Consider the following 26,068-nt stretch of genomic DNA (forward strand, 5'->3'; position numbering starts at 1 on the left):
AGGGAATGACAGAGGATGAGATGGTTGCATGGCCTCACTGAATCGATGGACATGAGTTTGAGCAAGCTCCAGGAGTTTGTGATGGACAGGGAATCCTGGTGTGCTGCAGTCCATGGGGTCACAAAGAGTCAGACATGACTGAGCAACTAAACTGAACTGAGAAGAGATAGTTTGTAGAAAATCAAGTTATAACATAGCTTTTGTTATAAAGCTATGTGTTTTCAAAGCCCTGGCCAACTTACTGGGAGGAGCTATAACATAGGTGTTTTTTTCCCCCACTAAAAGAAAATTAGAGTAATTTTTAAATTACAGATGTAACATTTTCTAAGCCTGATTTTGCTCATTACACAAACCCTTCTATTCTTTCTGTGTGCCAAAGATGACTTGAATTCCAAAGACCCTCATCCAAAGATGATTCTCACAAAGCACCGAGAGGTCCCCAGTTTTGCCTTGTTAGAAGAGTGAACCTTCTTTGGCAGAGTTCTCAGGTTCACACTGCCGTGAGAACCAGAAAGAGAACATAAACATGGGGACTTCGGGAGTGTAAGACGTAAGGGAACGGTGGGGCCTGGAATAATCTGAACATCAAACTCAACTCCTAGGTAGGCAAACAAGGCTCCTGCCTGCTTCTGCAGCTTCACAATCTGTCCCTTGCCCCCATTGCTGCCCTCTGGCACACACATCTCAAATCCAGACACACTGACCTTCTTGCAGAAACCCAAGAAAATATCCTCTTAGCTCACACAGTCTGTTTGGCCTTCCCTTTCCATCATCTTCATTAGGAAAACTCTTACCCATTCTCCAAGACAAATGATAATATTCTTTTAGACCAGTGGTTCTCAAACTTCTTGGTCTCCGGACTCCTGAACACTCTTTCAAATTACTGGGAACTCCAAAGGTTTTTGTTGATGAGGGTTATTATTTCTTGATATTTACAGTATTAAAAAACTAAAAAGTTTTAAAAATATTTATTAGCTTATTTAAAAAATTATATGTTTTATGAAAATAACCATTTTCCAAAAGAAAACATATTGGTATGCTTTTGCTAATCCCTTTAGTGTCTAGGTTAGTAAAAGACAGCTGAATTCTCATATTTGCCTCTGCATTGAGTCCGTTTAAATAAATATGTTGTTTTTGGTTGAAGTGTATGAAGAATATCTGGTCTCACAGATATGTAGTTGGGAAAAAAATGAGTATTTAAGTATCCTTTGTGGATAACTGGATTTTATTCTTGACATTATACCCAAACTAGACCAACAGTGATTTCTGAAAGGTTAGTTGCCATGTGGAATTTGAAACCATGTCAAAGGAATTTTCATACTGTGTTAAATTAAAATCTCAGTCCACCTGACACTCTGAATGGATCTTTTATCCATGTCTGATTTTGTAACACCAGCATTGGTCATTTGAAAAATATTGGTTCACTAAGTTAAGCAGATCTTCCAAATATTGACATATTTCATTATGCAATATTGGAACACCATTGTCATTAATCTCACCACTAACTTTACTGGAAAAGTCTTTTTTATTGGGATATGTCAAGCTCATGATGTGGGGGGGGGGGGGGTGCGGGGGGGGGGCTGCGGAGGGTGGGGGAGAGATACAGTTTTTGAAATTTTAATTTTTGCTTGAAATCTCAAATTTTATCATTAGCAAGAATTACTGTCAATTGTTTCCCTTGAAATGACAGGCCCACCTCATTCATTTGCAAGAAAATACTCTTTCAAGTAAAAACTGTGTTTCACCAGAAAAGCAGTCCGTTCAGCTCACAGGTTGAACATCCACACAGTGCTTTGCCCTGAGGTCATCCTCATGCTCTGGTATGAAGAATGCTTTATATATTACTTCCCCACTCACTACACAGAATGTTAAAAAAACATGTACTCAAGGGCCAAAATTTGACAGTATTAATCATTTGAACTCCTTCCTCAAGGAAATCCATAAAAGAACCTGGAATGTTTTTTCCCTGCAAGTGTGCAGTTGTGAAGAAAGCCGGTACTAGCAGAGCCAGGCCTTCATTCACACTAAGCCTCCAGTTTTATCACCACTGTTTTTGCACCATCAGTGCAAATGTCAACCAACATAGTGTGCAAAAGGCAACTAGTATCTTAGAATACAGAGAAAACAGTTTTGATAGAAAGACCCCCTCTGAGAGCTATTGCACGAGACTGTAAGTAACATGAGGGCGAGGTCTATGTCCAGTGGTGTGCTGAAGTCAGCTGGTACTGGCTTGCAAGAGCTCATGGTTAACTTTTCAGGAATTCTTGCAAGCAGATTGACATCACACTGGTTGTGTGATTATCAGCCAGGGTAGGAATGTTTAATCCACAGAAACCATCAGACATCACAAATCCAGGTCCTTATGGAGAATTGATTGTTAACTGTCTACCAAACACCACTCTCTTTGTGCCTAGTTCTTTGTAAATCAATGTCTTACATTGTTCTTGCCACATACAGGTATTAAATGAAAATCTGTTAAATAAATCAGTTAATCTATTGATGCTACCTTCTCCAGGAGGTTTTCCCAGATTCTCCAGGCAGTCAGTCTCTCCATGTGTTCTATTTAACATCCTTACACTGGTTATGCATGCGTGTACATGCGTGCCTCTCCATGTGTTCTATTTAACATCCTTACACTGGTTATGCATGCATGTACACGTGTGCTCAGTTGCTTCAGTCGTGTCCAGTTCTTTGTGACCCTGTGAACTGTAGCCCACCAGGCTCCTCTGTCCATGGGATTCTCCAGGCAAGAATACTGGAGTGGGTTGCCATGACCTCCTTCAGGGGATCTTTCTGATCCAGGGATCAAACCCACATCTCTTGTGTCTCCTGTATTGGTGGGACATGGCATACAGGATCTTAGTTCCTCAACCAGGGATGGAACCTGGGTCCCCTGACATTCAATGGGATAGAAAGATTATAAGAAGTCTCACATCTGTTCATGCCGGGCTTTTCTGCCAGATGAATTATTGAAACAAAACCAAAAAACTTTGATTTCCTGAGCTTTGGGGGATTTCAGAATTGCAGAGAAGGAGTGTGGACCATTTTAGGCTTTGGGTTGGCAGAGCTGGGCATCTGACCTGTCTGGTAGTGACCTCTCTAAGGAAACCACCCAGCTGAAGCCAGTCGTTCTCGGATTCCTGTCCTTAGCTGCACGTTCTGCAGACAGGCTGTACAGGACTACAGGGCACACCCCTCTGCAGATGGGAAACTGAGTCATTGTGTCGGGCCACCAAAAAAAAAAAAGATGGGCTAGGTACAACTCCCAGATAGCATCTGCCTGATAGAGTCCGGAAAGCCAGTAACAAGTGATGAATCATGTTGGTAAAATCCCCTCTCACTGCTTCACAGCTGTCTCTCAAGCCCTTCCCGCCTGTGGGGGAGGAAGAAAAGCCCCTCCTGGAGGCCACTCTTATGCTGCTGGGTATGCCTAAACACCCAATGGCCGGATTTATTAACTTCATATCTTTAGTAGGCCTTCACGTCAGACCCACCGCAGGCCTAAAGATGGCTCCCGCTGGGCCCCCAGCAGGAGGACAAACGTTGAGGCTAAGAGTGCAAGCCAGCATGAATAGGCCTAAATTAGGCCGGGCCTAATAACCCGTTTACTAACACCTGTATTAGTCCTGCAGCACTCGGGGCGAACCGCTGTCAGACAAGCTGTAATCCCATAAGCTTTTCATTTGCATACCCCTCATTAGCTGATGAAAACTTGAAGAAGGCAGGTTTCTGCAGCTGGTGGGCCCATTCCTTCACACCGCCTGCCTGGGTGGTTTTGGTAATGAAGTCATGTGAGTGGATGTGAGGTTTATATGTATGGAAGGGATTAAGAGTATTAGAATGTGTGTGAGCTGATGTTGCCATATTCTCTGTACCGGAGCCCAGTAATTGGATGGGAGGAGAAATGGCAGACCCATTAGTTCTGTCTGTTTACTCAGGAGCAGGGTGCTGGAGATTCAATTTTGCTTTCTTTGGCTCCCTTGGCTTTGTGAAGCGGGCCTGCTTTGTCTCCTCTGGCCCCCAGCACCTCCAAACCCCAGCCCTGCTAAGGCGATTCAGCCACAAAGGAGAGAGGTCGGTGCCTAGAGGCTTGGGGAAGAGAAAATGCAGCCCGGACTCAAGTACTACTCGAAGGCAGCCCCATCCCGCCTCACCCAATCCTGGGAGAGAGCGCGAGAGATAATTGAAATTTATCAACACTTCTGAGGCCTTTTTTGATTATTTTATTAGTTCTCCACATTTGGGATTAACCATCCTCAGCATCAAAGGCACCGCAGCCTCCTTATTTGGGAAATGAATGGTTAGACGTTTCAGAGACTTAACAAAAGCAATTGTTGTATTTGCTGGGTTTGCATAATTTTAATAGACAAAAAATAACATGAAGGGAAAAAAAAATCCATTTCCTGTGCTGTTTGTACAGCTGGAGACAGAGCTCCTTGTGCTCAGTGATGTCAGAGAGGCACCATTGTTTTGCCCCTCACCCCGACAATGCGGTCCCACTAGGGTCGTTCACAAAACTGGACCAGGCAATTCTGCAAACTTTGAAGCTAGACATTGTTTCTGAAATGTATTGGGCGCCACAGATAGAATGATGTTTATTCATCAGCAGGGCTGGGGTTTGCAAAACCCCGAGCTGAGGACTCCCACCGGCAAAGAGTGAAGAAGGGAGGTGTGGATGAGCACAAGGCCAGAGCTTGAAGCCAGAGAAGACAGGGGGGAAATGTGGACTGGGGAATTTTCTTCCTGAAAAATATTGGAGAAGCACAGGAGAACGCTTCAGCTCAGACCCTGTGAAGGTTTATGTTATACTTGTAGTTTTCTTTATTAAAAGTCACAGCCTTGACCCCCTCCAAATATTCTGGTGTGAAAACTTTATCACTCCCTGAAATATTCCATTTCAATCGGGCTTACATTTTTAAATGAATTTAATGAAGGAAAAAAAGTCCACCAAATGCAAGTCTGAGTTAGGTCATTTGCAGGATTTTTAGAGAGATCAAGGTATTCAAGTGAGACCCCCATAGGCAATAGAGAAACTGCAGTGCCAGTTGTTATCAAAGGTCTCCCTCAGTAAAATCCAACCTTTAAAAACAAAGCAAACAAAACGCCAAGCCTATAAGTCAGGAAGCACATTTATTTGTGTTTGACCAATCAGTAAAAGACAAATTTTGCCATTTCTACCTTCCTCTGTCTTTATGATTTTAATTACTTTTTCCATTTTTGTTAAAGCAATTGGATCCCCTGTGCTTGACACTCAATACAGTTAACATTTTTGAGTCCTTATTCTCTGCTGTGTTTAACACAGGGTTAGAAAGAAGGTCACCCAACAAAGGCAATGGCACCCACTCCAGTACTCTTGCCTGGAAAGTCCCATGGACAGAGGAGCCTGGAAGGCTGCAGTCCATGGGGTCGCTGAGGGTGGGACATGACTGAGCAACTTCACTTTCACTTTTCACTTTCCTGCATTGGAGAAGGAAATGGCAACCCACTCCATTGTTCTTGCCTGGAGAATCCCAGGGATGGGGGAGCCTGGTGAGCTGCCGTCTATGGAGTCGCACAGAATCGGACACGACTGAAGTGACTTAGCAGCAGCAGCAGCAACCAACAAAGCATGCAAAATTTCAACCACTACCCTGTATTACCAAGTGGGCAATCAAGGAAATCTGGTGAGAAAGGTGGTGAGGAAAAGAGAAGAGGATAAGTCTTATCCTGGCTCCTACAATGATTCTTAAAGATAGATTCATCAAATGTCAACCTTAAAGATCCTCAAATCCAATCATGCAACCAATACTCTAAAATCCCCTCTACCCAAGATTCAGTAGACCTCCTTATCTGTTCCAAGCATTTTGAACCTATCATCTTCCTCAATTTTTGTAATTCTGATTTATAACTTGATTACAAATTATAGTTTTTGTAATTCTGATTTTCTAGTCACTTTGCTGCAGTCCATGGGGTCACAAAGAGTCGGACATGACTGAGTGACTGAACTGAACTGACTGAAGCCACTTTGCACTCCTCTCAAGTTTATCTTTGCATAATATAGTCCTCATGGGGAAAGAATTTACCATTTTTTGAGCACCTGTTTACACAGCAGGCTTCCCTGGTAACTCAGATGGTAAAGAACCTGCCTGACAATGCAGGAGATGTAAGAGACAGGAGTTTGATCCCTGGGTTGGGAAGATCCCCTGAAGAAGGGACTGGCTACCCACTCCAGTATACAGAGGCTCGGGGAGGCTAAGCCATGGTCCCAAGGACATACAGCCTTTAAGCAGATCAGCCTAATTACTACTCCAAACCTAGTGGCTTAAAACAATAGCCATTTTCTTATTTCTTATGGTTCTATGGCTTGGCTGGGAGTTCTGCTGACCTGGCTGGCATAGCTGGGCTGGGTTATCTAGGGTGGTCTCCCTCACCTGGCTGGGCTTCAGCTGGGATGGCTAGGATAGCTGGTCCTCCCTCTGCTCATCTATCAGGACGCTGATGGAGACTTGTTCAGATGGAGGCACCTTTTCAAGAGAGTGAGAGCAGAGGCTTTAAGACTTACTGAGGTCGAGGGTCAGAACTTATGGTCACTTCCCTGCACTCTACTGATCAAAGTAAGACACGAGGCCAGACCAGGCTTACCAGGTGGGTAAACAGATTCTGCCTCTTGATAAGAGGAGTTGTTAAGAACCTGGGGCCATTTGCAATTGAACTTATGGTCTGAGGTTTCTCTCTTTACTCTGAAGCCCAACAGTCTGTGTTCAAATCTTGGCTCTGCTAAGTATTAGCTGTGATGTCTTGGGAAAGTTAACTAACCTCTCCCGCCTATTTCCTCATCTTTAAAATGAAAATAATAACAGGACCCCTTTAGAAGGGTATTTATGAAGACTGAGTGGATATATATAAAGCACTTAGAATACTGCCTGATACAGACTCTGCACAATATAAATATCAGTTATTATTATTGTTATTGTTGTTTTTAACCCATATGTTACACTGCCTATCTCTATAATTACTAATGTTTATTATGTGCTAAGGCCTGAGTGAGTGAGTGAGTGAAGTTGCTCAGTCATGTCCGACTCTTTGCGACCTCATGGGCTGTAGCAGGCTCCTCCATCCATGGGATTTTCCAAGCAAGAATACTGGAGTGGATTGCCATTTCCTTCTCCAGGAGATCTTCCCGACTCAGGGATTGAACCCGGGTCTCCCACATTGCAGGCAGATCCTTTACCCTCTGAGCCACCAGGAACATTTAAAATAAGAAACTGGGAAAGATTTAATATTTATTTACCACCCATTTATGTAGGCTCTGTGCTGGGTACTTTACATTTTCATTTAATTCTTATAAGAATCCAGTAAGGTAGGTATTATTCTCTGTGGTTAGGTAACTAGGGGCTTCCCTGGTGGCTCAATCAGTAAAAGAATCTGCCTGTAATGCAGGAGACCACCTATCAACGCAGAAGACTCGAGTTCAATCCCTGGATCAAGAAGATCCCCTGGAGAAGGAAACAGCAACCCACTCCAGTATGCTTGCCTGGAGAGTCCCATGGACAGAGGAGCCTGGTGGGCTATACACTCCATGGGAACACAAAGGGTCGGAACAACTTAGTGACTCAATCACCACCACTACCATCACAGGTAACTAAGGAGAATAAGACATGGATCCCTTTTCTCAAAAAGGTCACATCCTACTCTGGAAACATTACCTAAAAGTGGCTTTTAATTTGTTATTTCACAAAACACTCATTAAACACGTCATTAACTCACTGGAGCTCAGTAGAATTTTTGTCAACGCTGTAAAGCCGCTGAAGACAATGGTGTGCAGAGAAGGTACGCATCGGAAAGGCCACAGGCTGGAGAAGAGTCTGGACCAGGGCTGGGGTCTTTGGCCAGTCCACTGCAGGCTTCTCCATGATACCCACTGATGTCTCACTTATTTAAATCAGCAAGTGTCCTGTGAGGAGGAAAAAGATCTCCAGAAACTGCTAGGAAAAACTTGACTAGATGAAGGCAGAACAGCCGAATGCGGCACAAGCTGGCCAGCCTGGTACGTGCCACCCCCATCACATTTACAGCTGCTGTGCTTGTGCTTAGGCACTCAGTCGTGTCTGACTCTCTGCGACCCCAGGGACTGTAGCCCACCAGGCTCCTCTGTCCATGGGGATTCTCCAGGCAAGAACACTAGAGTAGGCTGCCATTTCCTTCTTCAACAGCTGTTGGCTGAAATCATTTTGGATGTGGTGGGCCTAGGAAGCAGGAATGGCAACATGAAGCTTGAACTTCCATGGCCTTCTCAGGACTAGGGTTGCGGAGCCCAGTTCATGAACGGAAACTATTCCACAGACGGCTTGATTTGTGATCAGCTCACACAGATACAAAGCATTCATCAAAGACTAGGACGGTCATTATCTGAACAACTTTGGAAAACTAGGGACCCTCCACTTCATTTAGGATTGCCACAGATCCTGGCCAAGACTAGACTGGCACACACGGTTCCCTTTGCACATTGGAGGGGACCGACATGAGCCTTCAGAGAAAGCAGAGTCCAGCAGACTCTGGTTACACTGCCATGCACTGAGCAAGTCCTTCACTTGGTGGGCCTGGAATGCCTTGTCAGTGAGAAGAGCAGCTTTATTAGTGTGTCGCTGTGGCGTGCTGTGATTCATGGGGTCGCAAAGAGTCAGACACAACTGAGCGACTGATCTGATCTGATCTTTGTGGCTGTGTGAGGTGCTGAGCACATGGTAAATTCTTAACTGGTGATGGATGAACTGATAGTATTGGAGTAAGGAACCCAGGCATGTTCAAAGCCTGCCCTGCAATCACCACTTTGAAGGAAGATAAACACATGAGGAACAAGGGCTGCATGGAAACCAAAGTTCCGTTTTTGAGTTGGCTGCTTGCACACCCTGCTCCTGAGTTCTGGCAAAGAGATGGTGGAGCACACAGTTTTAGCTTGAGGACTAGGGAGAGCCTTCCCACTCTCCTCCGAAATTTAAATCTCAGCATCGTCTACCCTCTGGTGGATTCATGGGGGTGGGAGGTCAAAGAAAGGAAGGAGAAAGAAGTTGGCCAGATTTGGAAAGAGAGAGAGAAAATGGGAGAGAGAGAGGAAACAGGAGCAGGATGAGGAGGTGTGGGGAGAGGGAGAGAGAGGTGACCAGGCATACTTGCCGTGACCGCTCTGGGTGGATCTGCTCACCACACAGGTACGAGGAGATGCTAGCTGCTTTGTAACACAGTGACCCTGTCTCCTGATAACCATGACCCAGTCCATGTTTTAGATTCTCATTATTCATATTAGCAACTCCTCTTCCTGCGCTATGGGTAGTAGAAGGTGAGTGGAGGAAGGGGCAGCATTGGGAGACAAGGTTGAAGACTGACCCGCCTGGTGGCACTTAGCATACCTTAAGCATAATTGCTGTCATTGTTGTTGTGGCTGTCATTACATCCCTATGCTTGTGTTTCACTATTAGTGAAAAGGAAATTGAATAGTGAGGGTTAAGGTTTCTTTCAGCTCTGAATTAATGATAGTAATACTTCAAAAAAAGAAAAGACTGATAAATAAAAACCTATCAATCCAAACTCATTGGTTTCTAATGATACATTGGGAGACAGTGGGCCATAAAAATAAAGCCCAAAGAGACAGTCATACTTGGGCATATTATTTAACCCCTCTGAGTTTTAGATTCCTTATCTGTAAATGGTGATAACTATTTCCCAAATTCGGGAGAATTAAGGAGCTAATGTAAAATAAAGCCTTGTTAAGCAGACATAGATAGATATCCTATGATATCGCTTATTTGCAGAATCTAAAAAAAATGGATATAAATGAACTTATTTACAAAACAGAAACAGATTCACAGACTCAGAGAAGGAAATTATGGTTAGCAGGGGGAAAGGGTAGTTAGGGACTTTGGGATTGACATGTACACACTGCTATATTTAAAACAGATAACCAACAAGGACCTACTGTATAGCACAGGGAACTTTACGCAATGTTCTATAATAACCTAAATGGAAAAAGAATTTGAAAAAGAATAGATACATGTATCATGGGAAATAGATGGGGAAACAGTGGAAACAGTGTCAAACTTTATTTTTCTGGGCTCCAAAATCATTACAGATGGTGACTGCAGCCATGAAATTAAAAGACGCTTACTCCTTGGAAGGAAAGTTATGACCAACCTAGATAGCATATTCAAAAGCAGAGACATTACTTTGCCAACAAAGGTTCGTCTAGTCAAGGCTATGGTTTTTCCTGTGGTCATGTATGGATGTGAGGGTTGGACTGTGAAGAGGGCTGAGCACCGAAGAATTGATGCTTTTGAACTGTGGTGTTGGAGAAGACTCTTGAGAGTCCCTTGGACTGCAAGGAGATCCAACCAGTCCGTTCTGAAGGAGATCAGCCCTGGGATTTCTTTGGAAGGAATGATGCTAAAGCTGAAACTCCAGTACTTTGGCCACCTCATGGGAAGAGTTGACTCATTGGAAAAGACTCTGATGCTGGGAGGGATTGGGGGCAGGAGGAGAAGGGGACAACAGAGGATGAGATGGCTGGATGGCATCACTGACTCGATGGACGTGAGTCTGAGTGAACTCCGGGAGTTGGTGATGGACAGGGAGGCCTGGCGTGCTGCGATTCATGGGGTCGCAAAGAGTCGGACACAACTGAGCGACTGATCTGATCTGATCTGATATCTGAATCACTTTGCTGTAGAACTGAAACTAACATAACATTGTTAATCAACTATACATTAATATAAAAAAATTTTTAAATTGTTTTAACAATCAAAAACAAAACACAGCCTTATATGTAGTCAGGTTCTAGAAATGGTAGATCATTATTACTGAAAATAGGATATAAGAATCTACTTTTTCATCAGTTCTGACCTGTATTATGTTATTCCACATACTCCTATGTTTGCAGCTTTAATTTTATCACGCCTCACTCACAACTCCACTACCACTCCTTATTCCCACAGGCCAGGTCGGGTGGAGCATTGTACTTGAAGAGGCATCAGATTCAGATTCAGGGAGAACCAGAGATGAATCTAGGCTCTGTCGCTTTACAGTTTTGTGACTCGGGACAAATAATTTACTTCTCTGGACTGCTTCCATGCCCAGATAATAATTCTGTGACCAAACTTCTAGCTGTTGACCCCAGTCTACATTCACTTCCTTATTATCTGCACATACTGCTGCCTCCTTAAAAGACTACATTCCCCAACTTCCTTTGCAGCTAGTCATGGTCACATGACTCGATTTTGGCCAACAAGATATAGCTAGGAGTATTACCTGGCGTGTCATTCATCTTTCCTATTTCTAAGAACAAAGCCATAATATCTGGAACTCAAAAAACTCTGTGGCCCCTAGAGATAATTGAACAGAGACCAGAAGGAGTCTAAATCCTGAGAAAGTGGGATTCCAGTACCAGCTCTGTAGTGACTACCTCTGAACATCTCTTAAGAATAATTAAAAATAACCAAACTTGTTTAAATTAATCTTATTCTGAGTTTTCTGTCACCTGTAGCCAAACCTACATAAGATAATTAATGATAAAGTACTCAGCATTTTGTAGGCATTCAACAATTTTAGTTTATTTCTCTTATCTTCCCCATCAAGTCCATTCTTGTTACTGCAGTCAGAGAGCCTTTTAAAACTCAAATTATTAAGCAACAAATTTCATAGATGTACTCAATTATCCCCATTGCAAAGTCATTAACTGGCTTATGATGAAGATCAAATGAAATAGTTCTGTAAAAGTAATTTGTATGTTGTAAATTCTACCTAAGTGGGAGGCATCCAGACCCTTCCCACTATGGCCACACCTCTCTGATCAGCCTTGTTCTCGCTTTCTTCTCCTGTCTATCCTAACCCCTCCTTCCACATACCTCATTTTCCAGCTATATACCAAACTGAGCACCTCCTACATTAGTCTCAAAATTTTTAATTGGTGACAGAGTAGAATAAGCACAGACCCCAGGCATATCTGGAGACAAAGCCTGAAACAGCTTTATAGAAAAGTCCAAAATTTCTTGGAAGTATTAGATTTTATTAAAAAAAAATTTAATTTTCATTCTCCTTTACAATATCCTCCGATTTCCATTAGTACAACTATACTGTTTAAATCACTCAACCTTGAGTAGTTTGTGACTTTGAGAATTCTCCAGATCCAGATCGAAGAAGGAAGCCCAAATCTGTCACATCTCTGTGCTTTTGGGGCTATTTTTTCTGCCAGAAACACCTTTCCTTGAACTTGGCCCTCCCAGCCTCCTCTGTAAAAGTATTCTTGATACCTTTAAGCGGATTTAATTTCCAGCAAGCTGTACATTGCTCCACTATAGCGCTTAAGAGATGATACTTAAACCTGTTCTGGGAGTGGGCTGTCTAAAGTGAAGGGGCGACTCCTTCATTAGCCCACGATGCGCTCCAGGAAAAGGACCGCACTCTTATGCCACCATCGCTGTGACCACTGTTGAACCTCCATTCCCATTAGGGCCTAGCACTGTGCCTAGCCCCGAAGAGATGCTCAGTAAAGACCAGATAGAATAAATAAACGTCCAACAAATAAGTCAAAGGATAGAAGCAACTTTGTGGACCTTAACCTCAGATTTCACCCACCATGCACTGTCCAGTCTGGCCTGGGTCAAGGCCAGTAGTGACCTCTTCCATGGATGTGGCTCACTACACTTCTAAACTGGATCCTGAACCCTACTATGTGTATAATGGAAACACAAAGGCAACCACCTCCAACGCAAGTCAGTCCAGCCAGGAAAATCCACTGCCAATGTCCCAATGGTTTCCAAAATGTCAATACTATTGAGGTTGCCGCTAAGCCTCACACACCCCCACATTATCAAATACCCGTTTGCTTCATGTTTTGTCTGGTCTGTCAGCACCATTTACTGCTGAGCAGGTCCCTTATCTTTATTGATCACTTAATTTATCTTTTCTTAACTTCCCTTGCACCGTCTGGTGCCGTGTGTCCGTCTGTTGAGGCTGTCATGACTGGTTTGCTCTTGACATAATAGGGGCAGCAGGTGGTGTGACTAAGTCGACCCTTGGCAGAATGGAGGATCATTCCTAGTCCCTGTCTCAACCTGCCAGTGCGTCTACACCCTCCCAGCTGTTCCACATTAAAGCAGTCAACTGTGACTTTACAGTCCGAGTTTTACACAACTGTTTTACAAACCGGGAAGAAGGTCTTTTGTCGCAAATCCTTTGTCAGGCAGTAGAATAGGGGTGTGGGGAGCCAGTTCTGAGACTTGAGACTCGGTGCATTTTAATGACTATGCAGATAGATGCATATTGCTTTGCTTTAGTGTGGGTTGACGTGGTAGGCTGGCTGGGAAGAGAGAGGCCAGCTGACTCCTTGCTCTTGGGACTATTTAGTAAGAGGAGCAACTGTTGTTTTAACACTAATTTCAACTTCAAACAGACTCTCTACTTCATGAAAGTCTTCATTCTTCTTGTAAAGTGAAAATAAGGGCAGTTATTTAGAGCCTTATGTCTAAGAGTCAGTACCCTGGGGGCAAGTGTTGCCCAAATGAGAAAACAGCAAGAGAATTATGCCTTTGGGATATAAAAGTCAAGTGTCTTTATGATTTAGGGCTTGTAATCACATGTGAGAAGAAATGAGACAAAGTGAAAAAAAAGCGTAGAGTTTTGAGTCAGACAGATCCAGACTCTAAAGTTAAGTGACTTTGACATAGCTCTGTAGTAACAATATAGTGTATTAAAATTCTTATTTCCATTTTGCAGCCAATCAGGGGTTAATTTCCAAATTAGTTGCCATACTAACAGAGTACACAACTCAATAAAAAATAAAATAAAATGCAATCAAAAAATAGGCAGAAGATCTAAATAAACATTTCTTCAAAGAAGACATACAAAGGGCCAACAAGCACATGAAAAAATTCTCAGTATCACTAATTATTTGGGAAATGCAAATCAAAACCATAATGAGGTATCACTCATTGGTCAAATGGTTATCATCAAAAAGTCTACAAGTAATAAATGATAGAAAGGGTGTAGAGAAAAGGGAACCCTCCTACACTGTTAGTAGAAATATAAATTGGTAATCGTAAAATGGAGAACAGTATGAAGCTGACTTAAAAAACTAAAAATAGAGCTACTATATGATCCAGTAATCCCACTCCTGGGCGTACATCCCGAAAAGGTGCAAACTGTAATTCAAAATGCACTTTAATGCACATGCACTTTAATATTCACTGAAGCACTATTTACAACAGCCAAGACATGGAAGCAAGTTTCGATTGATGGATGACTGGGTAAGATGCACTATCCAATCTCTCTCTCTCTCTCTCTCTCTCTCACACACACACACACACACACACACACACACAATGGAATATTACTCAACCATAAAAAGAATGAAATAATGCCATTTGCAGCAACATGGATGATCCTGCTACTGCTACTGCTAAGTCGCTTCAGTCGTGTCTGACTCTGTGTGACCCCATAGACGGCAGCCCACCAGGCTCCCCCGTCCCTGGGATTCTCCAGCCGAGAACACTGGAGTGGGTTGCCATTTCCTTCTCCAATGCATGAAAGTGAAAAGTGAAAGTGAAGTCGCTCAGTTGTGTCCGACTCTTAGCGACCCCATGGACTGCAGTCTACCAGGCTCCTCCGTCCATGGGATTTTCCAGGAAAAAGTACTGGAGTGGGGCGCCATTGCCTTCTCCAATGGATGATCCTAAAGAGTATCATAATAAGTGAAGTAAGATAAATACAAAAGTGAAGTAAGACATACAATATAACTCATATGTGGAATCTAAAAAGTAACATAAATGAATTTATTTACAAAACAGAAACAGCCTTACAGACATAGAAAATAAATTTATAGTTACTAAAGGGGAAAGAGAAGTGGGGAAGGGGAAAATTAGGAGTATGGGATTAACAGATACACACTGCTATATATAAAATAGATAAGTAATGAGAATTTACTGTATAGCACATGTGTGCATGCTAAGTCACTTCAGTTGTGTCCAACTCTTTGCAACCCTACGGACTGTAGCCCGCCAGGCTTCTCTATCCATGGGATTCTCCAGGCAAGCATACCGGAGTGGGTTGCCATACCCTCCTCCAGGGGATCTTCCCAACCCAGAGTATAAACCAGGGTCTACTGCATTGCAGACAGATTCTTTACTACTGAGCCACCTGGGAAGCCCCACTGTATAGCACAGAAAACCATATTATATATCTTGTAATAACCTATTATGGAAAATAATCTGAACATATATATTTATATATTCAGATTATTTTCCATAATGGAATCACTTTGCTGTACAGCTTAAACTAACACAACATTGCAAATCAATTATTCTTCAATAAAAATTCCTATTTCTGATCTATTTCTGTCTGATTCCTTACAGCAACTTTTCTCTTCTGGGTGGTGTGCAGTGTTAAGGACTGCTGTTTCCAGAAGACCTATCTTTTTCTCTTTAAGATAGATATCTTTGATATGACATGTATCTGTTACCTAGAAGTTGATTAAACAAAACCTTTAAATAATTAAAATCCACACTCCCTGTCTCTACACATACACATACACCTGTATTTTAGTTAGAAGTGACAAGGCAAGGAAAAGATTATAAACTTAATATTGTGAAAGGGTATATTAGAGTAAAAAAATCTTTCATTCTCTCTTGTTAATACTAACCAGCTGTAACCAGCTGGATGAGTTTAGGCATATCACTTAAGTACTGTGAGCTGAGTTGGGAAACTATTAAAAGTAGTTTATCTGTATGTGAACTGGAGAAGTGGATGGTAATGGGGGCAGTAAAAGAAGAGTGAGGTTTATGATCTCTCTTTCTCCTTTATATAGGTCTGCAGAATGGCAATTTCTACTTTCTTTTTAGGTACCAGAATGGCACTGGTAGCCTTTCCTCTCAATGACCCCTAATTAAGGTAGGAGATGTCTACCTTAATTAGGGGTCATTAATTCTGACCCCTAATTGTGTCTGATTCCTTACAGCAACTTTTCTCTCCTGGGTGGTGTGCAGTGTTAAAGACTGCTGTTTCCAGAAGTCCTGTCTTTTTCTCTTTCTATTGTCTGGCACGAAAGCTCACAGGTTCAGTATTCTCCTTCCAGCCTTCATGTCTTTATCGGGGGTGGGGGGTGGGTGGTGAGAAAACCTGAGTTAGAACCCAGGTTGTGTCTTCTAAGGCAGTGATACTCAAATGCAACCTGCTGACCAGCATGTTTATGACTGGCCCATGATAAGTAATGCAGACACTGTCATTAGTATTTAGAAATCTGTCAATCCATGAAGCAAGCCCGCTTTTACATTAAAAACTAAATACTGATGTAGCCAAGAGATAAATGTATATATAACATTAAGTGTTTATATTGGAAAACAAGTAAGTCCTGTAATTAATAATCTAAGATTCCATCTTATGAGACTAAAAAAACAAGATCAAATTAAAACCAAATCAAAGGACATAAAAAGATAATAGCAGAAATCAATAAAATAACAGAGACAATCAATGAAGTCAAAAGTGATTCTTTGAAAAGAGCAATAAAATTGATAAACCTCTAGCCATGCTGGTCAGGAAAAAAGGAGGCAGACATAAATTACCAAAATTAGTAAAGAAAGAGAAGATCAATATGTAGAATGTTCAGAATTTAAAAGAATAATAAGATAATATCATAAACATGCCAATAAAGATTTTGATAGCTTAGGTGAAACAGATTCCTTTAAAGACATAAACTACTCAAGAAGAAATGGATAATCTGAATTGTCCTTATTTATTAAAGCAACTGAATTTACTGTCAAAAACTTTCCCACAAGCCATACTTCAAGTCTAGATGGGTTGACTGATAAATTCTACCAAACATTTAAGGAAGAAATATGCCAATTTTATACAAACTCTTACATAACTTAGAGGGCTTCCCTTGTGGTAAAGGGATGGTAAAGAATGTGGGAGACCTGGGTTCGCTCCCTGGGTTGGGAAGATCCCCTGGAGAAGGGAAACGCTACCCACTCCAGTATTCTGGCCTGGAGAATTCCTTGGCCTGAATAGTCCATGGGGTCTCAAAGAGTTAAACATGACTGAGCAACTTTCACTTTGACATAACATAGAAGAGAAGAAAGTATTTCTGAAGTCATTTTTTGAGGCCAGCATGACCTTGGCAGCAAATCCAGAAAAGACATTGCAGGAAAAACAAACAAACAGATATTCCCCATGAAAACTAACAGAGAAATACATAACAAGATTTTACCAAATTGAATCCATTAATATATAAAATATTATATATCATGATTAAATAGAGCTTATTCCAAATATGGAAATTTGATTCCACATTTGAAAGTTAATCAATCATGTCAATGGACTAAAAATGAAATGGTCTATGGGCATATCAAGATGCAAAACAAAAGCATTTGTCATAATCCACATCTATTCATGCTAATATTTTCAGCAAATTATAACTAGAAGAGAACCTTTTCAACTTTATAAAGGCCATCTATGAAAAACCTACAGCTAACATTACGCTCATCTCACAAGCTAGCAAAGTAATGCTAAAATTCTCCAAGTCAGGCTTCAACAATATGTGAACCATGAACTTCCAGATATTCAAGGTAGATTTACAAAAGACAGAGGAACCAGAGATCAAATGGCCAACATCCGTTGGATCCATAGAAAAAGCAAGAGAATTTCAGAAAAACATCTATTTCTACTTTATTGATTACACCAAAGCCTTTGGCTTTGTAGATCACAACAAACTGTGGAAAATTCTTCAAGAGATGGGAATACCAGACCACCTTACCTGCCTCCTGAGAAATCTGTATGCAGGTCAGGAAGCAATAGTTAGAACTGGACATGGAACAACAGACTGGTTCCAAATTGGGAAAGGAGTACATCAAGGCTATATATTATCACCCTGTTTATTTAACTTCTATGCATAGTAAGTATATCATGTGAAATGTTAGGCTGGATGAAGCACAACCTGGAATCAAGATTGCCCAGAGAAATATCAATAACCTCAGATACTGCAGATGATACCACCTTTATGGCAGAAAGTGAAGAGGAACTAAAGAGCCTGTTGATGAAAGTGAAAGAAGAGAGTGAAAAAGCTGGCTTAAAACTCAACATTCAAAAAACTAAGATCATGGCATCTGGTCCCATCACTTCATGGCAAATAGATGGGGAAACAATGGAAACAATGAGAGACTTTATTTTCTTGGGCTCCAAAATCACTGCAGATGGTGACTGCAGCCATGAAATTAAAAGACAGTTGCTCCTTGGAAGAAAAGCTATGACCAACCTAGACAGAATATTACTTTGCCAACAAAGGTCCATCTAGTCAGAGCTAGGTTTTTCCAGTAGTCATGTATGGATGTGAGAGTTGGACTATAAAGAAGGCCAAGTGCTGAAGATCGATGTTTTTGAACTATGTTGTTGGAGAAGACTCTTGACAATCCCTTGGACTTCAAGGAGATCAAACCAGTCAATCCTAAAGGAAATCAGTTCTGAATATTCATTGGAAGGACTGATGCTGAAGCTGAAACTCCAATCCTTTGGCCAGCTGATGCAAAGAACTGACTCATTGACAAAGGTCCTGATGCTGGGAAAGATTGAAGGCAGGAGGAGAAGGGGATGACAGAGGATGAGAAGGTTGGATGGCATCACCAACTCAATGGACATGAGTTTGAGTAAGCTCTGGGAGTGGACAGGGAAGCCTGGCAAGCTGCAGTCCATGGGGTCGCAAAGAGTCAGACAGGACTGAGTGACTGAACTGAACTGAACATTATATTTACCAGTAAGAAACTTGAGTACTTGCCTCACTAAAATCATGTAGAAGGCAAGGATGTTTGTTCTCACTCCTTTTATTCAACATTGACTGTAGCCAATTTTGGAGAAGGCAATGGCACCCCACTCCAGTACTCTTGCCTGGAGAATCCCATGGACAGAGGAGCCTGGAAGGCTGCAGTCCATGGGGTTGCGAAGAGTCGGACATGACTGAGCGACTTCACTTTCACTTTTCACTTTCATGCATTGGAGAAGGAAATGGCAACTCACTCCAGTGCTCTTGCCTGGAGAATCCCAGGGACAGGGGAGCCTGGTGGGCTGCCATCTATGGGGTCGCGCAGAGTTGGACACAACTGAAGCAACTTAGCAGCAGCAGTAGCCAATGTAACAATGCAAGAAAAAGAAATAAAAGACAAACAATTGTAATGAACTAAATCAGTCTTTACTGCGTCATGATCATCTAAGTAGAAAATCCCATGGAATCTTTTTTTTTTTTTAAGTGCTACTAAGGAAATAGATGGGGAAACAGTGGAAACAGTGTCAGACTTTATTTTTTGGGCTCCAAAATCACTGCAGATGGTGACTGCAGCCATGAAATTAAAAGACGCTTACTCCTTGGAAGGAAAGTTATGACCAACCTAGATAGCATATTCAAAAGCAGAGACATTACTTTGCCAACAAAGGTCCATCTAGTCAAGGCTATGGTTTTTCCAGTGGTCATGTATGGATGTGAGAGTTGGACTGTGAAGAAAGCTGAACGCCGAAGAATTGATGCTTTTTTTTTTTTTTTTAATTTTTTTTTTAAACTTTACATAATTGTATTAGTTTTGCCAAATATCAAAATGAATCCGCCACAGGTATACATGTGTTCCCCATCCTGTACCCTCCTCCCTCCTCCCTCCCCATTCCATCCCTCTGGGTCGTCCCAGTGCACCAGCCCCAAGCATCCAGTATCGTGCATCGAACCTGGACTGGCAGCTCGTTTCATACATGATATTTTACAAGAATTGATGCTTTTGAACGATGGTGTTGGAGAAGACTCTTGAGAGTCCCTTGGACTGCAAGGAGATCCAACCAGTCCATTCTAAAAGAGATCAGTCCTGGGTGTTCATTGGAAGGATTGATGCTAAAGCTGAAACTCCAGTACTTTGGTCAACTCATGCGAAGAGTTGACTCATTGGAAAAGACTCTGATGCTGGGAGGGATTGGGGGCAGGAGGAGAAGGGGACAACAGAGGATGGGATGGCTGGATGGCATCACTGACTCGATGCACATGAGTTTGGGTGAACTCCGGGAGTTAGTGATGGACAGGGAGGCCTGGCGTGCTGCAGTTCATGGGGTCGCAAAAAGTCGGACACAACTGAGTGAGTGAACTGAACTGAGAAGTAATTAGTGAGTTTAGCAAGGTCAATATACAAAAATTGTTTATATTTCTGAAGTGAAGTGAAGTGAAGTGAAAATTGCTCAGTTGTGTCTGACGCTTTATGACCCCATGGACTATATAGTCCAAGGAATTCTCCAGGCCAGAATACTGGAGAGTGTAGCCTATCCCTTCTCCAGCAGATCTTCCTGACCCAGGAATTGAACCATGGTCTCCTGCATTGCAGGCGGGTTCTTTACCAGCTGAGCCACAAGGGAAGCCCAAGAATACTGGAGTGGGTAGCCTATCCCTTCTCCAGCAGATCTTCCTTACTCAGGAATTGAACTGTGGTCTCCTGCATTGCAGGCGGATTCTTTACCAACTGAGCTATGATACTAGCAATAAAAAATTAGAAATTAATTCTTAAATACATTTGCAATAGCATTGAAAAACATGAAATACTTATTGATAAATTTAGCCAAATATGTGCAAAAATTGTACACTAAAAACTATAAAACATTGGTAAGAGAAATTTAACAAAAAACATGAAACATAAAAGAAAAAATAGATAATATGGACTTAATATAAAATTAAAATTTCCGTTCTTTAAAAGACATTACTAAGAAAATAAAAAATGAAACCATAGACTGTAAGAAAGAAAATATTTGCAAAAAAAATTTTTGCATGAGTAAAACTATGGCTGCTTCATGTTGATGTTTTTTAGAAATCAACACAATACTGTAAAGCAATTATCCTTCAATTAAAAATAAATAAAAAGAAAAAATACATTTATTAAGTTCAAAAAAATTTTTTGATAAACAATTTGTATACAGAATGTCTAAAGAACTCTTGATAATTTCATGATAAGAAAGAAAATTTTCATTTGTAAAAATATGAACACACACATCACAAAAGAAGAAATCTGGATGGCTAATCAGCACAGGCAAACATGCTAACATCATCAGTTACTGCATGCATGCTGTCACTCAGTCATGTCTGACTCATTGTGAACCCTGTAGCCCACCAGGCTCCTCTGTCCATGGGATTATCTTGGCAAGAATACTGGAGCAGATTGCCATTTCCTCCTCTGGGGGAATCTTCCAACCCAGAGACTGAACTCACATCTCCTGCATTGGCAGGTGGATTCTTTACCACTGTGCCACCTGGGAAGTGGTATGTAAATTATATCTCAATTAACCTGACTTAGATAAATAAGAAAAAAAATACATGTATATATATATATGTATACAAATACTTATACAGAAGGAGAAGTGGGCGTCAGAGGATGAGATGGCTGGATGGCATCACTGATGCAATGTACATGAACTTGGGCAAACTTCGCCTGGCATGTTCCATGGAGTCACAAAGTCAGACAAGATTGGGTGACTAAACAACGACAACACACAAATAACATTGATGTATATAATGTTCACTTAAAGTGTCCATATATGTATTAAATGTGGGGAATTGCTATTTTACTCATAATTTTAAATTTTGTTATAATTCACAAGGAGAAAAATTATGAGTGTGATAGTGATTCTATATATTGATTGCCTATAGGCACACTTTCAATGAACTATATATACAGTTTTATAGTACTTTTTTTAACTTTTGTTATGTGTTTTATTATATTAATGGAAATGTAATTTTTATCTGTTGAATCTAATAAACATTGCAATTTGTGTTTTGTATGTCTTTGCTTTCTTCATTTTGTTTGGTAATTCATTTTTATTTCATTTGGCTAATTAATGGGTCTGTTATTGTGTGGGAATAAAGAAAAGGAAAAATTGGTTCTTCAACACAGATAGTTACAGAAGCACTGAATTCCCAGAGCCTTGCTCCACAACAAGAGAAGCCACCACAATGAGAAGCCCTTGCATCACACTGAAAGAGTAGTCCCTGCCTGCCACAACTAGACAAAGCTCATGCAGAGCACCAAGGACCTAGCGCAGCCAAGACAGAAAAAAAGCACCATTAAGGCAGGTGTAGAGGCCCATGCATGTATGTGTGTGTGTGCGTGCGTGCATTAGTTGCTTCCCTTGTAATTGGTTTGGATCACTGTCTATCTGCAGATTCAATCTTCTATTCATAGCAAGCAGCAATTCTAGTAATCCACTGAGTCTTAAGTACAAAATCATTTCCCAGTATAGCTCTCCTGGCAATCTGTGACTAATTCTCAACTCTTTCTGAAATTGGAGAGGAAGAGATATGATCAGCTATCTCAAATCCCAACATAAAGTTCCTTTCAATTTAAAATCCTAAAATTCGATTGGGAGTTTATTTAAAACAAAGCTTAGGGTATTTGCCAGGGTCATTGCACAGAGAAGTCTCCTTAACCTAGTCCTTTTCACCAAGCCTAGACACTTTCCCTCAACTCAGTCAATGGTAACAGATACCAACTCTCTACAGGGCCCCTGCTGCTGCTGCTAAGTTGCTTCAGTCGTGTCCGACTCTGTGCGACTCCATAGACGGCAGCCCACCAGACTCACCCGTCCCTGGGATTCTCCAGGCAAGAACACTGGAGTGGGTTGCCATTTCCTCCTCCAATGCAGGAAAGTGAAAAGTGAAAGTGAAGTCGCTCAGTTGTGTCCGACTCTTTGCGACCCCATGGACTGCAGCCCACCAGGCTCCTCCGTCCATGGGATTTTCCAGGCAAGAGTACTGGAGTGGGTTGCCATTGCCTTCTCCAATAGGGCCCCTACTCAGCCCTATAGTAGAAAAGATGAGCAAGGCAGAGTCTGTCCCCTCAAGAGATTTATAGTTCATCTTATAATAACAATTACTCTTCACAATGTTAATCCCAAAGCCTCTCTGCGTACATGCTCAGTTGTGTCTGATTGTTTGCAACCCCATGGACTGTAGCCCACCAGGATCCTCTGTCCATGGGGTTTTCCAGGCAAGAATACCGCTGTGGGTTGCCATCTTCTCCTCCAGGGGATCTTCCAGACCCAGGGATCAAACCCACATCTCCTGCATTGGCAAGCAGATTCTTTACACTGAGTCACCTAGGAAGCCAATCCCAAAGTCAGTAAGATCCAGAATTATCAGGAAACATTCAATTGTGTTTTCTTCCTTAAGTAACAAAGTAGTGCCAGAAATGTTAGAAAAAATATATGATTACAATAATCAAAATAAATAGCTCGTCCCTTAAATTTCAGTAAGCTAAGAATTAATTCTTACCCAAACACCAAATTCCTCAGAGTTTTTACTCCTAAGAGACTTAGCAGCAGCAGCAGCCCACTTGAAACTGTTATCCAAGAAGGATAGAACCTCCCTTCCCAAAGGGAATAATTAGTTTGACATTGACCACCTGACCTGCCTCTTGAGAAAGAGGACCTGTATGCAGGTCAAGAAGCAACAGTTAGAACTGGACATGGAACAACAGACTGGTTCCAAATAGGAAAAGAAGTATGTCAAGGCTGTATATTGTCACCCTGTTTATTTAACTTATATGCAGAATACATCATGAGAAATGCTGGGCTGGAGGAAGCACAAGCTGGAATCAAGATTGCCGGGAGAAATATCAATAACCTCAGATATGCAGATGACACCACCCTTATGGCAGAAAGTGAAGAGGAACTAAAAAACCTCTTGATGAAAGTGAAAGAGGAGAGTGAAAAAATTGGCTTAAAGCTCAACATTGAGAAAACGAAGATCATGGCATCCAGTCCCATCACTTCATGGCAAATAGATGGGGAAACAGTGGAAACAGTGGCTGACTTTATTTTTGGGGGCTCCAAAATCACTGCAGATGGTGACTGCAGCCATGAAATTAAAAGATGCTTACTCCTTGGAAGGAAAGTTATGACCAACCTAGACAGCATATTCAAAAGCAGAGACATTACTTTGCCAACAAAGGTCCGTCTAGTCAAGGCTATGGTTTTTCCAGTGGTCATGTATGGATGTGAGAGTTGGACTATAAACAAAGCTGAGCACTGAAGAATTGATGCTTTTGAACTGTGGTGTTGGAGAAGACTCTTGAGAGTCCCTTGGACTGCAAGGAGATCCAACCAGTCCATCCTAAAAGAGATCAGTCCTGGGTGTTCATTGGAAGGACTGATGTTGAAGCTGAAACTCCAATACTTTGGCCACCTGATGCGAAGAACTGACTCATTTGAAAAGACCCTGATGCTGGGAAAGATTGAAGGCAGGAGAAGGGGACGACAGAGGATGAGATGGTTGCATGGCATCACCGACTCAATGGACATGGGTTTGGGTGGACTCTGGGAGTTGGTGATGGACAGGGAGGCCTGGTGTGCTGCGGTTCATGCGATCACAAAGAGTCGGACACGACTGAGCGACTAAACTGACTGAACTGATTGATACATCCTTGTTTTCTCCCAGTGTCTTGGATTTTTTGCTCAAAAATTTTCTGTACTTGCTTGTTTATAGATTTTTCTGTTGAGATACTAGATATAGCCCCTCTGGTTTATTGCTATTTTCAAGTAGTGGAACACAAGGTTTATATAGAAATCCTAAATTCCATTCTTTTCTTCTGCTGAAATGTGAAGGCCAGAACCTTAAGAGATAATGATCTAAATGGCTCTCATTTTGAAGCTAACAGTTTAAAACCCAACCATTTATAAAGAAGTTCTTTCTAGAATTTGCCCCCACTATTTGGAAAAGATTTGACTTTCCTAATGAGCCATGTACCTCCATTTACTATAAAATAGACATTCTGTAATATATCCTATTTTATTTTGGCTTAAGCTAAATAACATGTCTCTAGATCTCTGTTACTCAACTGTTCCTCTATGTGATTTTTTCACTTCTCTTTTAACCTGTCTTACAACTTTAATCTGCCTCAAAACTTCTGTGGAAGTTAGCAGGTATACAGCACTCAAAATAAACATTAAATTAATAATGGCAGTTTAAGAATGGATTCTATTAATTCCTTCCTCTCCATTCACTACTAGTTGTATAATAATCAGATTTTGAGGTGTTTCAAGTGCCTAGATTTATTTCTTTTAGTGAAATCCATCTATTGATGTAATCAGGTAGAAATACTTATTAAGGTAAAATTAGATATTACTTGGAGAAGGAAATGGCAACCCACTCCAGTGTTCTTGCCTGGAGAATCCCAGGGATGGGGGAGCCTGGTGGGCTGCCGTCTATGGGGCCGCACAGAGTCGGACACGACTGAAGCAACTTAGCAGCAGCAGCAGATATTACTTATTCTTTCTCTAAAAAATCAGAAATAACTGACTAGGTTTCTGAAGAAGATAACTTTTTAAACAAAAAATTTAAAAATTTGCAAGCAACGAAATCCAGGCAGTCAGTAATAGCATTCCCCAAGAAAATACTACTATAAAAATTTGAAATTATTCTTTAAGAACAAACAAAACAATATACAAGATATTTGTACAACATGGATAATAAGCAACATGTTTTCTTAAAGACAGCATCAAAAATTTTAACCTATAACCAAAATCTGGAGTTCAGGTTTACCTCTGAATATAATCTCATCAAGGGTGATCATGTTTCCAGTATCTCTTTACACCTCGGTAATAAAACAATGTGAGCGGACACTGGAAATGTCTGTCTGCCATCCCATTCTGCAAGTTGGTCTTTTACTAAAACATCTTCAGTTAAAAGTTCTCCAGTTGATATTATTTACTGTGGTCAGGCGACCAGATAGCGGGGTCCCTCACCTCAGGGTCCTGGGGTGTAAATTAGAGAGAAGGCACAAGTGAACTGAGTTTGGTGGTCATTTGAGATCCTGATGGACATTTGTCTACCTCACAAAAGCCTCCTACAATCGGGCTCAATTTGTCACAACTGACAGCTTCTGCTCTAAAGAGGCCCAGATCTGGAGTGGCACAGATGTTAACAGTTTTTCTCTTTCCTCAGTTTGGACCACAGCGACAAAATGCACAGAGTTGATAATTCTAAGAGCAACCTGCAAAATTCAAATATGCACCTTTCCCTCTCTCTTTTCAGAGCTCATTGATG

At 41.5% G+C, this 26,068-nt stretch overlaps 1 protein-coding gene across 1 annotated transcript in view; it reads right to left on the reverse strand.

The window, feature by feature from the left end:
- Window positions 1-401: 401 nt before the first annotated feature.
- The window catches only part of LOC102407471 (ubiquitin-conjugating enzyme E2 variant 1-like), a 63,172-nt gene continuing 37,505 nt past the window's right edge, over window positions 402-26,068 (reverse strand). The window contains exon 3 of the mRNA XM_045165899.1: window positions 402-495. Within this exon, the coding sequence (XP_045021834.1) occupies window positions 402-495 (94 nt within the window). The remainder of the gene's footprint in view (window positions 496-26,068) is intronic.

The sequence above is a fragment of the Bubalus bubalis genome, chromosome 5 (genome assembly GCF_019923935.1).
Source record: "Bubalus bubalis isolate 160015118507 breed Murrah chromosome 5, NDDB_SH_1, whole genome shotgun sequence".
Taxonomy (NCBI): Eukaryota; Metazoa; Chordata; class Mammalia; order Artiodactyla; family Bovidae; genus Bubalus; species Bubalus bubalis.